At 47.7% G+C, this 12,773-nt stretch overlaps 1 protein-coding gene across 3 annotated transcripts in view; it reads right to left on the bottom strand.

Moving 5' to 3' along the window:
- Nucleotides 1–12,773, bottom strand: part of Rasa3 (RAS p21 protein activator 3) — a 91,533-nt gene that overhangs the window by 38,963 nt on the left and 39,797 nt on the right. For all 3 annotated transcript variants that reach the window (XM_090341838.1, XM_090341839.1, XM_090341840.1), the window contains one exon: nt 12,520–12,637. In XM_090341838.1, coding sequence (XP_090197964.1) covers nt 12,520–12,637 — 118 coding nt within the window. The remainder of the gene's footprint in view (nt 1–12,519; nt 12,638–12,773) is intronic.

The following is a 12,773-nucleotide window of genomic DNA, read 5'->3' as shown; positions in this document are numbered from 1 at the left end:
TAAGGAAAATATCTGCTACTCAGTTATCTATCCAGAATATACAAAGAACCTTTACAACTCAGAAAGATGGCACATAATTTTAAATTGGGCAAAAGATTTGAACAGTCACATTACCTAAGAGGACAAATGGGCCAGCACACAAAAGGTGTGTTCATGTCAGACGCCTGCAGCTCCTGGTGACTCGGGAAACTGAGATCAGAGGATCAGGGTTTGAAGCTAGCCTAGGCAGATCAATCCATAAGACTCTTATCTCCAATTACCAAAAAGCTGGAGCTGGAAGCATGGACTCCAGTTATGAGTGAAAAGGCTGCATAAGAGTATAACACCCAAGCCCGGTACCAGCACGCATAAAACACACACACACACACACACACACTCATACATACATATATACATATACACATATGTACTATGTACACAGCTGTGCATGTGCACATCATGCATGTGTGTGGGTGTGTGCAGGTGTCTAGAGTATTGTGTGCATGAGAGTGTATATGACTATTTGTATTACAGCCTTGGGTGTTGGGGTGAAAGCTAGCGTGTGTGTGTGTGTGTGTGTGTGCGCGTGCGCACGTGCACACAATCGCACATGTGTGCAAAAGAGAATGAGAGAGAGCCCTCTTGAGAGCATGCATGTGCTCACACATATGCAAAAGCAAAAGCTTCCCTAGCCAGCAGCTTCTACCCAGATCCCCTCTGAGTTCCTATTGTAGGGCAGTTTCCCAGCAAATGAGGAACTTGTTCAGAACCCTTCATCAATGAAGTTGTCTGGATCTAACAGCCCCAGAGATGTACATGCCAAGGTCTGCCCAGATCTTGCCAGGTATTGTCTCTGGAGAGCCCTCACAGAGAACTCCACAAACCAGCTTCAAGAAGCTCCTTCTCAACAGGGAGGAGAGAGAGGCTAAGCACCTAGCCCTGTCGAGCTTCCCAGACAGAATTCTGACACAGGAGGAGGAGGAGGAGGAGGAGGAGGAGGAGGAGAGGAGGAGGAGGAGGAGGAGGAGGAGGAGGAGGAGGAGGAGGAGGCGGCGGCGGCGGCGGCCTTGCTCCTTAGGAACCACTGTGCACTTCACAATCAAATCTCATGTAATTTTCTGCATTGGAAACTAAGAATCTTGGAGTCAGAATTGTGATCAAACATAGGAGATGGGCCACTCAGATGTGATGATGAGATGAAGTGGGTGAGACCCCTAGGTAGGTGGGTCAGTTCTTGGAGTTACCTGTTTGTGCCTGCAAACAGATAATCATCATGTATCTGCCTATGAGAGCCCTGGTTCTAGAGCCATCATTATTATTCACATACCTATCCAGAAAAAATGGGCTTGAATAGGTTGTTCACTACTTATATTCTTCTCACTCCCCCTGTCTTAACAGTTCACCAACCAGTCTTCCACCCTCTCTTGGGTACCAACTGAGCTGTGCTTTCCAATGCATAGCCATCAGCTAAGTTGGTCAAAGCAGAGATCTGGGTTGAGCTCCCTGTGTTGGCATTTAATCCTCATTGTGAGAAATTAGGATGGTAGAAATTTAAACCAGCTATGATGTTTGAAAGGGTGCCTTTGGGCAGTGATTAGAATTAAATGAAGGAAGCTAGGTGCTGTGGGCTCGTGTCTGTAACCTCTGTTATGTGGGAGGACTGAGAAGTAAGGGTAGCCTGGGCTACAGAGAGACCCTATAACTCCCAAAATGTGGTTAAGGTTCTCAGGACAGATATCCATGGCTGAGTCTTGCTTACAGGTATGAAGGCCAGAAAACATACATGAGTGCTCACACACATGGATACACATACACGTTGACATGCTCACTAGTCATAAATGAGACATCACACATGCATACACATCCTGACATAATGTACATATACTCATATTCCATCCCTACATGATGCCTGTACCACTTTAAGAGCCCACCAACAAGACAGCTATTAGTAGATGTGGCTGTTAGCCTTAAGTATTTCATATAACAGTAAGAAACAGTAAGAAACACAATACAAATACTTGTCTAAAGTGATTAACATTAATTACGTTTAAAATTCAGTTCCTCAGCTGCCCCACAGCCACATGTAACCAGGGGCTTGCAGAGTGTACAGAACAGATAGAGGCCGTGTCCAGGTTTATAAAAAGTTCTGTAAAACCTGCTGGCCCTAGAGTTGAAGGGGTTGTGTCTATTTGAGGTCCAGATCTGATTCCAATCTCAGGGGGACAGTGGCTCCTCCTCTCTCAGAGTGATTTTAACCCTCACCACTGTGTAAAAACAATACCCCTTTCCACAGGTCATACTAAGCAGTGGCGGGGGGCCCAGACCCTGCTGGCCACGCCTAGTCCTATGAAACATCTGCATCTCAACCACACAACTCTGTTGCCAGACGCAGCCATGGTGCCCATTCACAGGCTGCCCCTACCTCCAACTCCACTACGCCCCTCTACCCACACACAAGTAGGATGAAAACCCCTGAAATATAAGCACTGGAACTTCCCAAGAATACAGACCCTCATTCAGACCAGGAAAAGGGAGCCCAGACGAACACTTGAAGGTCATCAAGAAAGGGGCACAGAGCCTGACTGACAGCTGCGTCTCTTGGGTCACCGTGGGGCCTCTGCAGGGTCCCTGAGCACTGAAGCATGGCACAGCTCTGAGAGCGCTGACTGAGAACGGAAGTACTTATCCATGCTCAGAATTCTGTTTCATGATACCTGGACTTGCAGTCACCAAGCTCCTTCCCCCTTCAAGCGACACTGATGCTGCCAGTCCCTGTGCAGACTTTGACAATGGCAGGGGGAAGCCAGAAAGTCAAGGCTTTCCAAGCTTATTTTAGACAAAAGACAATGACATCTCAGCACTGCAAAATGACGGTGAAAACAAGGAAAAAGCAGGATATGGCAGGACTGCTTCTTGTAGTGGCTGGTAAACAGACCGGTAAACATTTACCATTGTGTGGACAATGGAGAGCTAAGAAAGAAGATGCAAAGGCCCTTAGGTCACAGGGCTCACGAGTAGCAAGAAAAAAGGGCAAGGAGGGGCCGGGAGTTCCGCCTAGTGGCTAAAGTGCTTGTCTAGCATGCACAAAGACCCGGGTTCGATTCCTTGGTACCACATATATAGAAAAAAGCTGGAAGTGGTGCTGAGGCTCAAGTGGTAGAGCTCTAGCCTTGAGAAAGCCCAAGGACAGTGCTCAGGCCCTGAGCTCAAGCCCAGGACTGGCAAAAAAAAAAAAAAAAAGGGCAAGGAGGAGGCCAGACTGGCAGGGCAGCGTGGGTCAGGCTTAGGGGAGTAGACAGCCCTCTCTACACACTTACTCAGTTAGACATGAAAAGCAGGAAACCCAGGGTCCCCTGGACCACTAACTGGATGTGTGTTCTCCAGAAATGGCCTGGGATGCCTTTCTGAACCCACTGTGTGGACCATTCACAGGATGCACAAAAGCAGACAGCACCATTTCTGTGGTGCTGAGATGAGAGAGCAGACAAAAGACAAGTAGAAATGTGGGAATCATGCACCACACGCACCCTCAGAGTGGGACTTAGGACTAGAACCTCAGAGCAATGCAAGAAGGAATAGCGAAGGGCAATCCAATCTCCTTACTGATGGAGAGCAGCAAGGGAGGACAGAGACTCCAAGCTCCCCCGGGATCTGGTCACAGAAAGGATAATGTCACTTTATGCTCCTTAACTAACAGTCCTTCCATCCCTTCATTTTCTTCAACACCAAGTATCTCCCAGGAACACACAAAGACTGGAAGTCATCACCAGATCCTACAGCATGTCACCTTAGTATGAGGGTCTTGGGTAGAACTGTGTTTACCCTTAGTATGCAAACAAAGGCAGCATGAAGAAGTTCTGCTTAGGTCCCACCCAGATTGGGCTCCTCAGGCAGGATGAGGGTCATGCAACAGAACCTGATATCCACAGAGCCATGCCTCAGAGTCCACAGAGGATGAGGCTGTTGAAAATACCAACATCCAAGGGTGCTTACCAGCTACAAAGATGCTACACCAAAGAAGAGGGGATAAAGAGCTGTCCAGACCCCTACCTAGACTTTGTTGAAGCTGCATGAGTTTGGCATGACACTTGACCTCTGCAGATGTGTCTGCAGTGGCTCAGAGCCTCCACCTTCCCTCAGGTCCAGGATTCCATCAATGGATATGAGACAGGCCACAGTTAACACAGAAGCCTTTGTACACAGTGTTCCTTGCAAGGATGGGACAAGCACAAGGCACAGGGAAGATGGGCCATCCACATCAGCTCTGGGCTGAGAGGTGGCTCACAGGTCAGGAAGGTACCCCTGTGCAGTGGGTACCAAGGGCAGATCTGGAACAGACATCGATGTCTCCCAAGCTAGCAGTTTTCCGTCGGCTGTGCCTGGTCCTCTCCCTAGAGTCAGCAATATTCCAGAAGACATCATTTTTATAAGGTGACTCATAATTATACTTTAATGAAAAATTTTAAGTTTTTTTCTTTCATTCTTTTATATTCTGAATTTAGTCTGCTTTCTTTAAAAGGATGCATTCATGGCAAAGAATGTTTCCTTTCATTTTAACTAAAAATGAGGAAATGCTTCTTTTTAAGAATAAAACTAATATATCTAATGGGATAGCTTTGACCAAAACAGATGAGGGGAGGAGTCAGGAAAATTGTTGTACTAATCCACTTCCTATGAAGGCAAATGCACAGCAGCTCTAGAGACAAGTCTGACAGCTCCTCAAAGTGTCACCCAGCAATTCCACTGAAGCACGCACTCAAGCAAAATGAAAACAGGCCCATGGGACACCCATGCAGGCATGCAGAGCAGTATCTGTAATGGCCCTAAGTGGGAACGTCCAACTTTCATTGGCTGAAATGGTGGATGGATGAAGTGAGCAGTTGCATGACAGGTCAACCTATCAGGAAAAAAAATGATGTTGAGCAATTAACACAGTTAAATTTCACTACACCTGAGTCAAGAGGCCACGCAGAGGCCACGCGGCATGTAATTTCACTGACACGAAATGCTCACTGTGGGAAAATCCATGGAAACAGAGGGCAACTGTGGCTGCAGAGGAAGGTGGGTGTACATGGTAACAGTTGTGGGTCTGGCTGTTTAGGAGTGAAATGAAATATTCTAAATTTTGGTGGTGGCCACACAACCCTACATATACTGGAAGCCAGCGAACTGTACTTTCAAATGGCTCAATTATATGGTCTGTGAATTAAATCTCAATAAAGCTATTTTCCTTAGCTTAAATTCATGTCAAAAATTAGAGCTTAGAAAACCAGAAACCAGAACTAATGTTCTAAGATATGCCACCCTCCCTGCTAGGGGCCCAAGCCCCCTTGCAGTCAGGGAGGCAGCTGTGAGATGCACCAGCACACTGAGCTGCACACTCAGGGTCGTTTGAGCCCTTCACCATCAGAAGTCATGAACACCAGGAACAGCTGCTGACAAAGCCCTAACAATGGGGTTGCTGGTCGGAGAATAGTCACTGTTCTAAGTGTGTCATAGAACCCCCCCTCGCCCCCTCCCCCCTGCAGAAGACTGAACTGAGTCACATCTCACCTCAGTGAGTCTCACCAGTATGGTAAATTGTGCTTGGCTGGGGAGTGGCTCAACAGTGGACCATTTGCCTAACACACAAGATTACTTGGGTTCTACCTCTAATGCCACAGCTAAATAAATAGACTTTCCTGTTTGGACAGCAGGGCAGGAGGCGATGAAGAAGGAAGAAAGAAGAAATGAAGGGAGGAAGGAAAATGTTCTTAGCTTGCGATATTTAAGGTGAGTCCCAGTATTCCTTATACATTGACAAGCTTTTAAAAACTTTACCTTCTATTGAAATGCCCTTGGCTGTTACTGTTAGCAATGCTACTCTTTTTATACTCAGGGTATTAATCAAATTTGCAATGCAATTAGAGAGATGACAATTCACAGGGCTTAAGGAATCTTTTCACACTATAAACGCTACACATTCGTTCAGTCACCTTCACCAGCGGGCAAATAGTCACCAGGGATCCCCAGATTCTGAAATAGCTCCCCTAGCAGGATGAGAGCCAGGACTGCCTCAGCCAGAATGGCCAAAGTGACTTTAGCACTGCATCTCTGAGCAAGTGGCCACTGTGCCCCAGCCTCACAGTACACAGTCGGGGAACAGCAGGAAGTGGCCACAGCTCAACCATGGAGGTTGGGCGGAAACCCCCAGGCTATAGAGGGCAGTGCGCCACATCTCCCTCCTTGGCTGGGACTGAGGCAGGGACTGAGGCAGGTGCCGAGGCAGGAGTCAGGCACTGTCACACCAAGGCACACAGCCAGCCTCAGGTCCACAACACCTGTGTCCTTGGGTCCTCTCATCACAGAAACTCTACATGTGTCTCTTACTCGGCAGCAGAGTTGGAAGTGTATTTTCACACACAAAAAATGGAGGAGTAGTTCACCACAAAGGCATTTCTCAACCCTGGTCCTCCCCTCTGGCCTCAGGCTGCCCTTCAAACAATGCCCCCTTTCTGCAGAACTCAAAGGGACATATAGCACCATACTTTCCTTCCCATGAGCAGCTCAGCCTCGGGTGTGTACAGCACAGGCAGGCTTTGTCCAGGCTGCAGCCAATGGCAGCAGACACATGAGTAATGGGGTGGACAGGCGGTCCCCATCAGCAGCCAGAGGGCTCCAGAACCCTCTTCCAAAACAAGAAAAAGAACGCAGGGAAGGGCTTGGCTCATCTCAAACGCTCCTCTTCCCAAGAGGAAATGAATGCACGCAGCAACCTCTGCCACAAGGCTGCCAGGGCGCAGATGAGCTGTCTTTCTATTTTGTGTAAAGAAGCCAGAGGAAAACTTTCACAAAGGGCTGGGGGTGTGGCCTAGTAGTAGAATGCTTCCTAGCATATACGAAGCCCTGGGTTCAATTTCTCTGCACCACATACACAGAAAAGCCAGAAGTGGTGCTGTTTCTCAAGTGGTAGAGAACTAGCCTTGAGAAAGTTCAAGGACAGTGCCCAGGCCCTGAGTTCAAGCACTAGGACTGGCAAAAAAAAAAAAAGAAGAAAAAGAAAACAGACATGCTTTTAGAAAAGAGTGATCTTCTTTAAGTAATACTTTTGGTACCCCTAAATTTCTCATCCTCCCTCTCATCCTTCGCCCCTCCTGCAGCCCATTCCTGAAAGCCACTGCTTTTAGAAAAGCTCTCTAAATCCCTCTTCTTCCTCCAAAAGACCTCTGAATCTCTCCTCCCTCATCTCCCAGAGCCCTCTGAATCCCTCTTCCTCTTCTTCCTCCAGAGTCTTCTGAATTCCCTCTCCCTCCTCCTCTTCCTCATCCCATGAGAACCCTTTTGAATCCTCCTCCCCCCTCCCTCCTCTTTCTCCACCCATTGCCCACAAAAGTTCCAGGCCCCACTTGGGTCCTGCAGAGAAACCACCAACCCATCCTTGAGTCATTTCCCGACATCTGCTGGAGGCCACTGCTGCCCCACCCCACCCCAGCTGCTCGAATCCCGTGACAAGCTGCACTGGTCATGAGAAAGTGACATGGCTGGGTCCCCAGTGTCTTGCCCTGCTAGCAAGCTCCCCCATCCATTTCCCAACATCTAGGGTGTAGGGTGTGTAGATTTGGGGAGAGGGCGAGGGCTATGTGAGAATGATGAAATCTCACGGATATTTCAGTATGCCTGGTCTTCGTGCTCCAGAGGCTGATGAGCCAGACAGAGATGAGGTCAGATTCACAGCTTGAGTTGGGGCAGAGGACAGACATGGTGGTGCCTGGTGCTACCAGGGCAGCTGGGTGGCCCGACAGGTGGGGAGCAGCTCAGGAAAGGTCACCATGTTTCTCAAAGGGGGAATATTCAGCTAATGAAAGGTGCACACGACAAGTCATTAGCTGAAAGGTGGTTTTAATTTGCATTAAAGCAAACGCTGTATCAATGCCCATGAGAAATGGGCTGCTCTGGACATCAGGCAGCTCACTGTGAATTGTCATTCTCCCTAGAACAACTCTGGGCCGAGAAGTATCTGGAGGCTTCTCCCCAGTCTGCTTCCTCCCTCCTCTCACTGGACTCTAATACTACTTGGGACTCCTGTTTGCATAACCCCACTCTGTGAGCTTCTACTACAAGCCGCCAGAAAGACAGCCATTTCAGATAGCCATAGATGCCGAGCCTGATACATCAGGAAATCACTGCCTGCCTGTCCCACCAAGTGTCCTCAAAGCAGGGAAACTCCCCTAGGGGAGACTGCTCTGTCATCCAAAAATGGCCTGGGTCAAAAGAAATGTACCAGTTATTCTCAGCTCCCTAACAAACCTGCTTCGAGAGACTGATGAGGATCTCTACCCTTTCCTGAGGCAGAGCGGACCTGAGGTCAGGTCACAGTAGTTTCTAGTAGGGCAGGTTTCCTGCCCTGAATGTCATGGCCCAACACCCCAGGGTTTGGGCAGGAAGCCTGAAACACTGGCTGGGCTGCAGGGTACCTCTGTGTGGTTTAAGGCACAGGGTGGGGTTGTTTATTTTGAAATGTGGGCACACAGTGCTACACATTTTCAAACCAAATCCAGAGACCTGGTGAGAAGAGTGGAAGTGCTGAGCAGAACAAGAGTCACAGATTACCTCCTCCCTCTGAGGCTCAGTCTCCACATCTGCACAATGGCAGCAACAATCCAGAGACTTGTGGGTGCTGAGCACAGCACTGACCACACCATGTGGTGCCTAAAATGCTTCAATCTCAGTTTTCTCTGTCATTCCCACAGCCTCTTTCCTCTCACCCTACTCCACATCACAAGTCCATATAAACATGAAAATTGGGCTGGATCTTTCGAGGTCTAGCTATGATGCTCAAAAGGACAAAGAGGGGGATACCTGGGAGAAAGTATGGAGCCAGAAACTCCAGAATTCCTCAAAGGGCCCTGCCAGAGGATATAAGGAGAGGCCAGGGTCAGGAAAGGACTACAGTTGGGCTGAGGTGATCCATACCCCAAGGAGAGTAGCAAGAATCCCAGGGCAGTGGATGATGGAAAGCAGGCCAGGCTTCCTCGTGCCTGGTGAAAGTAGAACCTGCTGTCCCCTCTACACCTTCTCAGTCACACCTGTAGGTACCGTATGCTAATAAGCCCCCACCTCATCTGCAGTGACTCACTGCAGGCAACAGGTTCTTCCAAGTAAAAAATAAATATAACACACAATAAAGCTCCGGTGGCTCACACCTGTTATCTTAGTGACTCAGGGGACTGAGTTCTGAGGATCAAGGTTCAAAGCCAGCCCAGGCACTAACGTCCATGAGACTCTTATCTCCAATTAAAAAAAAAAAAAAAAAAAACTAGGAGTAAGGGTTGAATCAAGATGCTTCACTGGCTACCCTGTGAAGTCTGATAGTGACTGCTGCTCCACAGTCAGACCCAAGGGCAAGGTTCACTCAACACCAGAACACTTTCCTGGGACAGAGACAAGGCTAGAGAAACAGGATTGTTCTTCCCAATAGGTCTCTCCAAGGAGTTCTTAAACCAGCCCTCTATGTGCTCTACCCACATTGAAAGTAGACAAAGGGCAGGAGGACTCTCTCACAGAGACATCAGATCAGCCATTGTGAGTGCCACTGACCCTGGCAGTGTGTGGGTCTATAAAGCCCCCCTAGACCTGGTCCATACAGTGGCCACACTGCACACACATGTGAACCCTAAGACAACCTTCTGTGGATGAGAAAGAAGGCTAGGAAAGTCTATCCCTCTCACGTCTCTCTTCTGCTGCTCCATGCAAAGTCCAGCTAGGGCAGCAGCAGTGGGAGGACGTTACAGGTACTGCTCTGTAAAAAAGACTCCCACAGGGGCCGGGAGTTTGGCCTAGTGGTTAAAGTGCTTGCCTAGCATGCATGAAGACCTGGGTTTGATTCCTCGGTACCACATACATAGAAAAAAGAAAAAAAAAAGCTGGAAATGGTGCTGAGGCTCAAGTGGTAGAGCCCTAGCCTTGAGAAAATCCAAGGACAGTGCTCAGGCCCTGAGCTGAAGACCAGGACTGGCAAAAAAAAAAAAAAAAAAAAAGACTCCCACAAGTCCCTGCTCCTCTGAATGGCTCCCACCAGTCTGCCAGAGAACCTACCTGATGTCCTTCTCAACCCATTTACATCTCCTTATGCAGTGACTGCCAAATAAACATCAAACTTTTTAAGGGCAGGACTAAAGCTAAAAAAGCAGTTTCTGGAGGTTGCTGCTAGGACATACTGTGAGGGCCACAGCCACTTGCACAGAGCAATGGCTGTAGTCACGGTGTAGTTTGGTGTCCAGACCTGAACTGAAGTCCTGGGCCAAGGGCTCCACCTGTTTTCCCTCAACTGTTTTTCATACTCACAAGCACACTACCACACTCCAGGCCCCCCACACATGCAAGTTTCTGTTGTTGTTGTTTTTGTCTGTGTGCATCTACTCCTTTGGTGTCAGCCTCTCCTTACCTGGCATGCTCAATAAGCACTCCAGGAGAATCTCTGAACTAGTAAATCCATTAACACACAACAATCCAAGTCTGGTAAGACTATGAGGTATTGGCTCTGTGTGTACCCCAGTTCAGCCCCCTTTTCTGCTCCAGAAGCACAGTGCCTAGGGCCCCAAGCAAGAAAACATAACTTGGGCTGTGAGTTTGGCCGAGTGGTAGAGTGCTTGCCTAGCATGCACAAATACCTTGGTACCACACACATAGAAAAAAAGCCAGAAGTGGTGCATTGGCTCAAGTGGTAGAGCTGCAGCCTTGATTAAGTTCAAGACCCAGAACTGGCAAAAAAACAAAACAAAACAAAAAAACATAACTTCTATTTCTAAACTTGCTAATGTGTTTGGAATATAAGGGCCACTCCTCATGTCACTGCATGGGGTACCAATGGATACCCTTCCACAGACACCAAGGAGGAGTCTGCAGGAGCCAAGCCTAGAAAGACAGCTTTGCTCTCAAGGCTCTACCCACAGGCTGCAGAAGGGCTTGCTTAGGTGACAGCCACAAACTTTGGGGGCTAAGAAACATTTTGTTCCTCTTTTATTAAGTAGAAACTATCATCACACTGTTATTTTCATAGTCCACAGACATTCTTTGAAAACAAATTTCATTTCTGACAGTATTTCTCAGTCTACTCACTCTCAATCTCAACAACTTACTTGAAAGAGTCTATCAGTACATCAAGTAACACAACCAAGTTATTACTCAGCCTCTTTCCTCAGTCTCTTTCCTCATTAGGGGCAGGCTTAACAATTTTCTAAAAATTAAACTTACTAGGTCATCATGTTGCTTGTTCTCATGTAGAAATAGCAACAGGCAAGGATATAATTCAACTGCTAACAATGTTTTCAAATCAGAATAGCTGTTCTGAAACCACAGAAGCCATAATTGCAGATCTGAAGGTGGAGTCCTTGGCTCAGTTGTCTCCTTTGATCCATTGGTTCACCATACAAAACCGTTGAGGAAGCTGATGTGCTCCTTTCAGACAACAACCCAGTATGCTAGCACCCAGTAACACATTGCTATTGTCCCACATCCTCACTTGTTTTTCTTTTCTCTTTCCTGGAGCAACTGCTGTGACACCTAAGGCACTGCCATCTCTTATCCCACCAGCTGCCAGAAACAGCCTAGGCTCACCTCAGACCAGGAGTCCATTCAGACGGCAAAATCTCAGCCTCCCAGAGACCTGGTGACTTCTCTGCTCCTCTAACGATCCTATCAATGTTTCTAAGTCTCTCTCTTCGTAAAACGTTAGCCTGATTACTTGGTGCCCATGTAATTTAAGACCCTTAAGAAGATGTTAGAGCCCAGTGCAGTGGCTCATGCCTGTAATCCCACCTATTTGGGAGGCACAGATTGAGAGGACTGCAGTTCAAGACCAGCCCTGCAAAAAATTAGTGCAACTTCATCCAACAAACACGCTGAGGAATGATATTGTGAGCTACATGGAAGTCATAGGTAGAAGGATCATGGTTCAAGCCTTGCTCTGGACAAAATTTTTAAAAAGTGGCTCATGCCTATAACCCGAGCTACTCAAGAGGCTGAGATCTGAAGATCAAGGTTCAAAGCCAGCAAGAAAGTCCATAAGACTGTTATCTCTAATTAACCACCAGAAAACCAGAAGTGGTCCTGTGGCTTATATGGTAGAGCACTAAGCCTTGAGCTGAAGAGCTCAGGCTTCACTGACCCCCACCCCCAAAAAAAAAAAAAGTGAGATCTTGTCTTAAAAGCAACTAAAGAAAAAGGACAAAATACCTGTCTAACAAGCTTAAGGCTAGAGTCCGAAATCCCTGAACCACCAAAGGAAAAAATAATTTCCCTCCCAAAACTTTAACCTGAACTGCTGTTGCAGTCATCTCTGGGAAGAAAGTGCCTTTGGGTTCCCCAGGGCTCAAGGGCCTTGGACATAGGGACCACCAGCAAATGTCAGCTCCCAGGCCCAAACATGTAGCCACCGGTGGCTGAGCCCTGGGGGCCCGCCTCCTCAGAAGACATGAAACCAGTCAGTGCCACACACGTGCAGGGCTTTTACAGACAGGAAAATACCAATCCAGAATTGGAGAGAGCATTAGCAGATGCTACCAGAGTGACTTTTCCACAATCTTGGTCCGGAAAACCTCCTCCTGGTCCAGGTTCACAGTACAGTAGCAATCTCTCATCTTGTTTGGCCCCGGATAGGAGGGAAGATTCTTGGCTTCACCTAAAAAAACAAAGGTGACACATATCATCAACTTGGCAGAGAAATGCAAGGAGGCCTGACAGTCCTGGTAACATTTTCAGACTATGTATTTGCTTTGTGACCAGGTACCTGCTCCTATATCTGTATAGTTATTTAC

This window comes from Megascapheus bottae, chromosome 11 (assembly GCF_031878675.1).
Source record: "Megascapheus bottae isolate mThoBot1 chromosome 11, mThoBot2.hap1, whole genome shotgun sequence".
Taxonomy (NCBI): Eukaryota; Metazoa; Chordata; class Mammalia; order Rodentia; family Geomyidae; genus Megascapheus; species Megascapheus bottae.
Note: the sequence above shows the minus strand (reverse complement) of the source record. Positions and strands in the feature narration are given on the sequence as shown.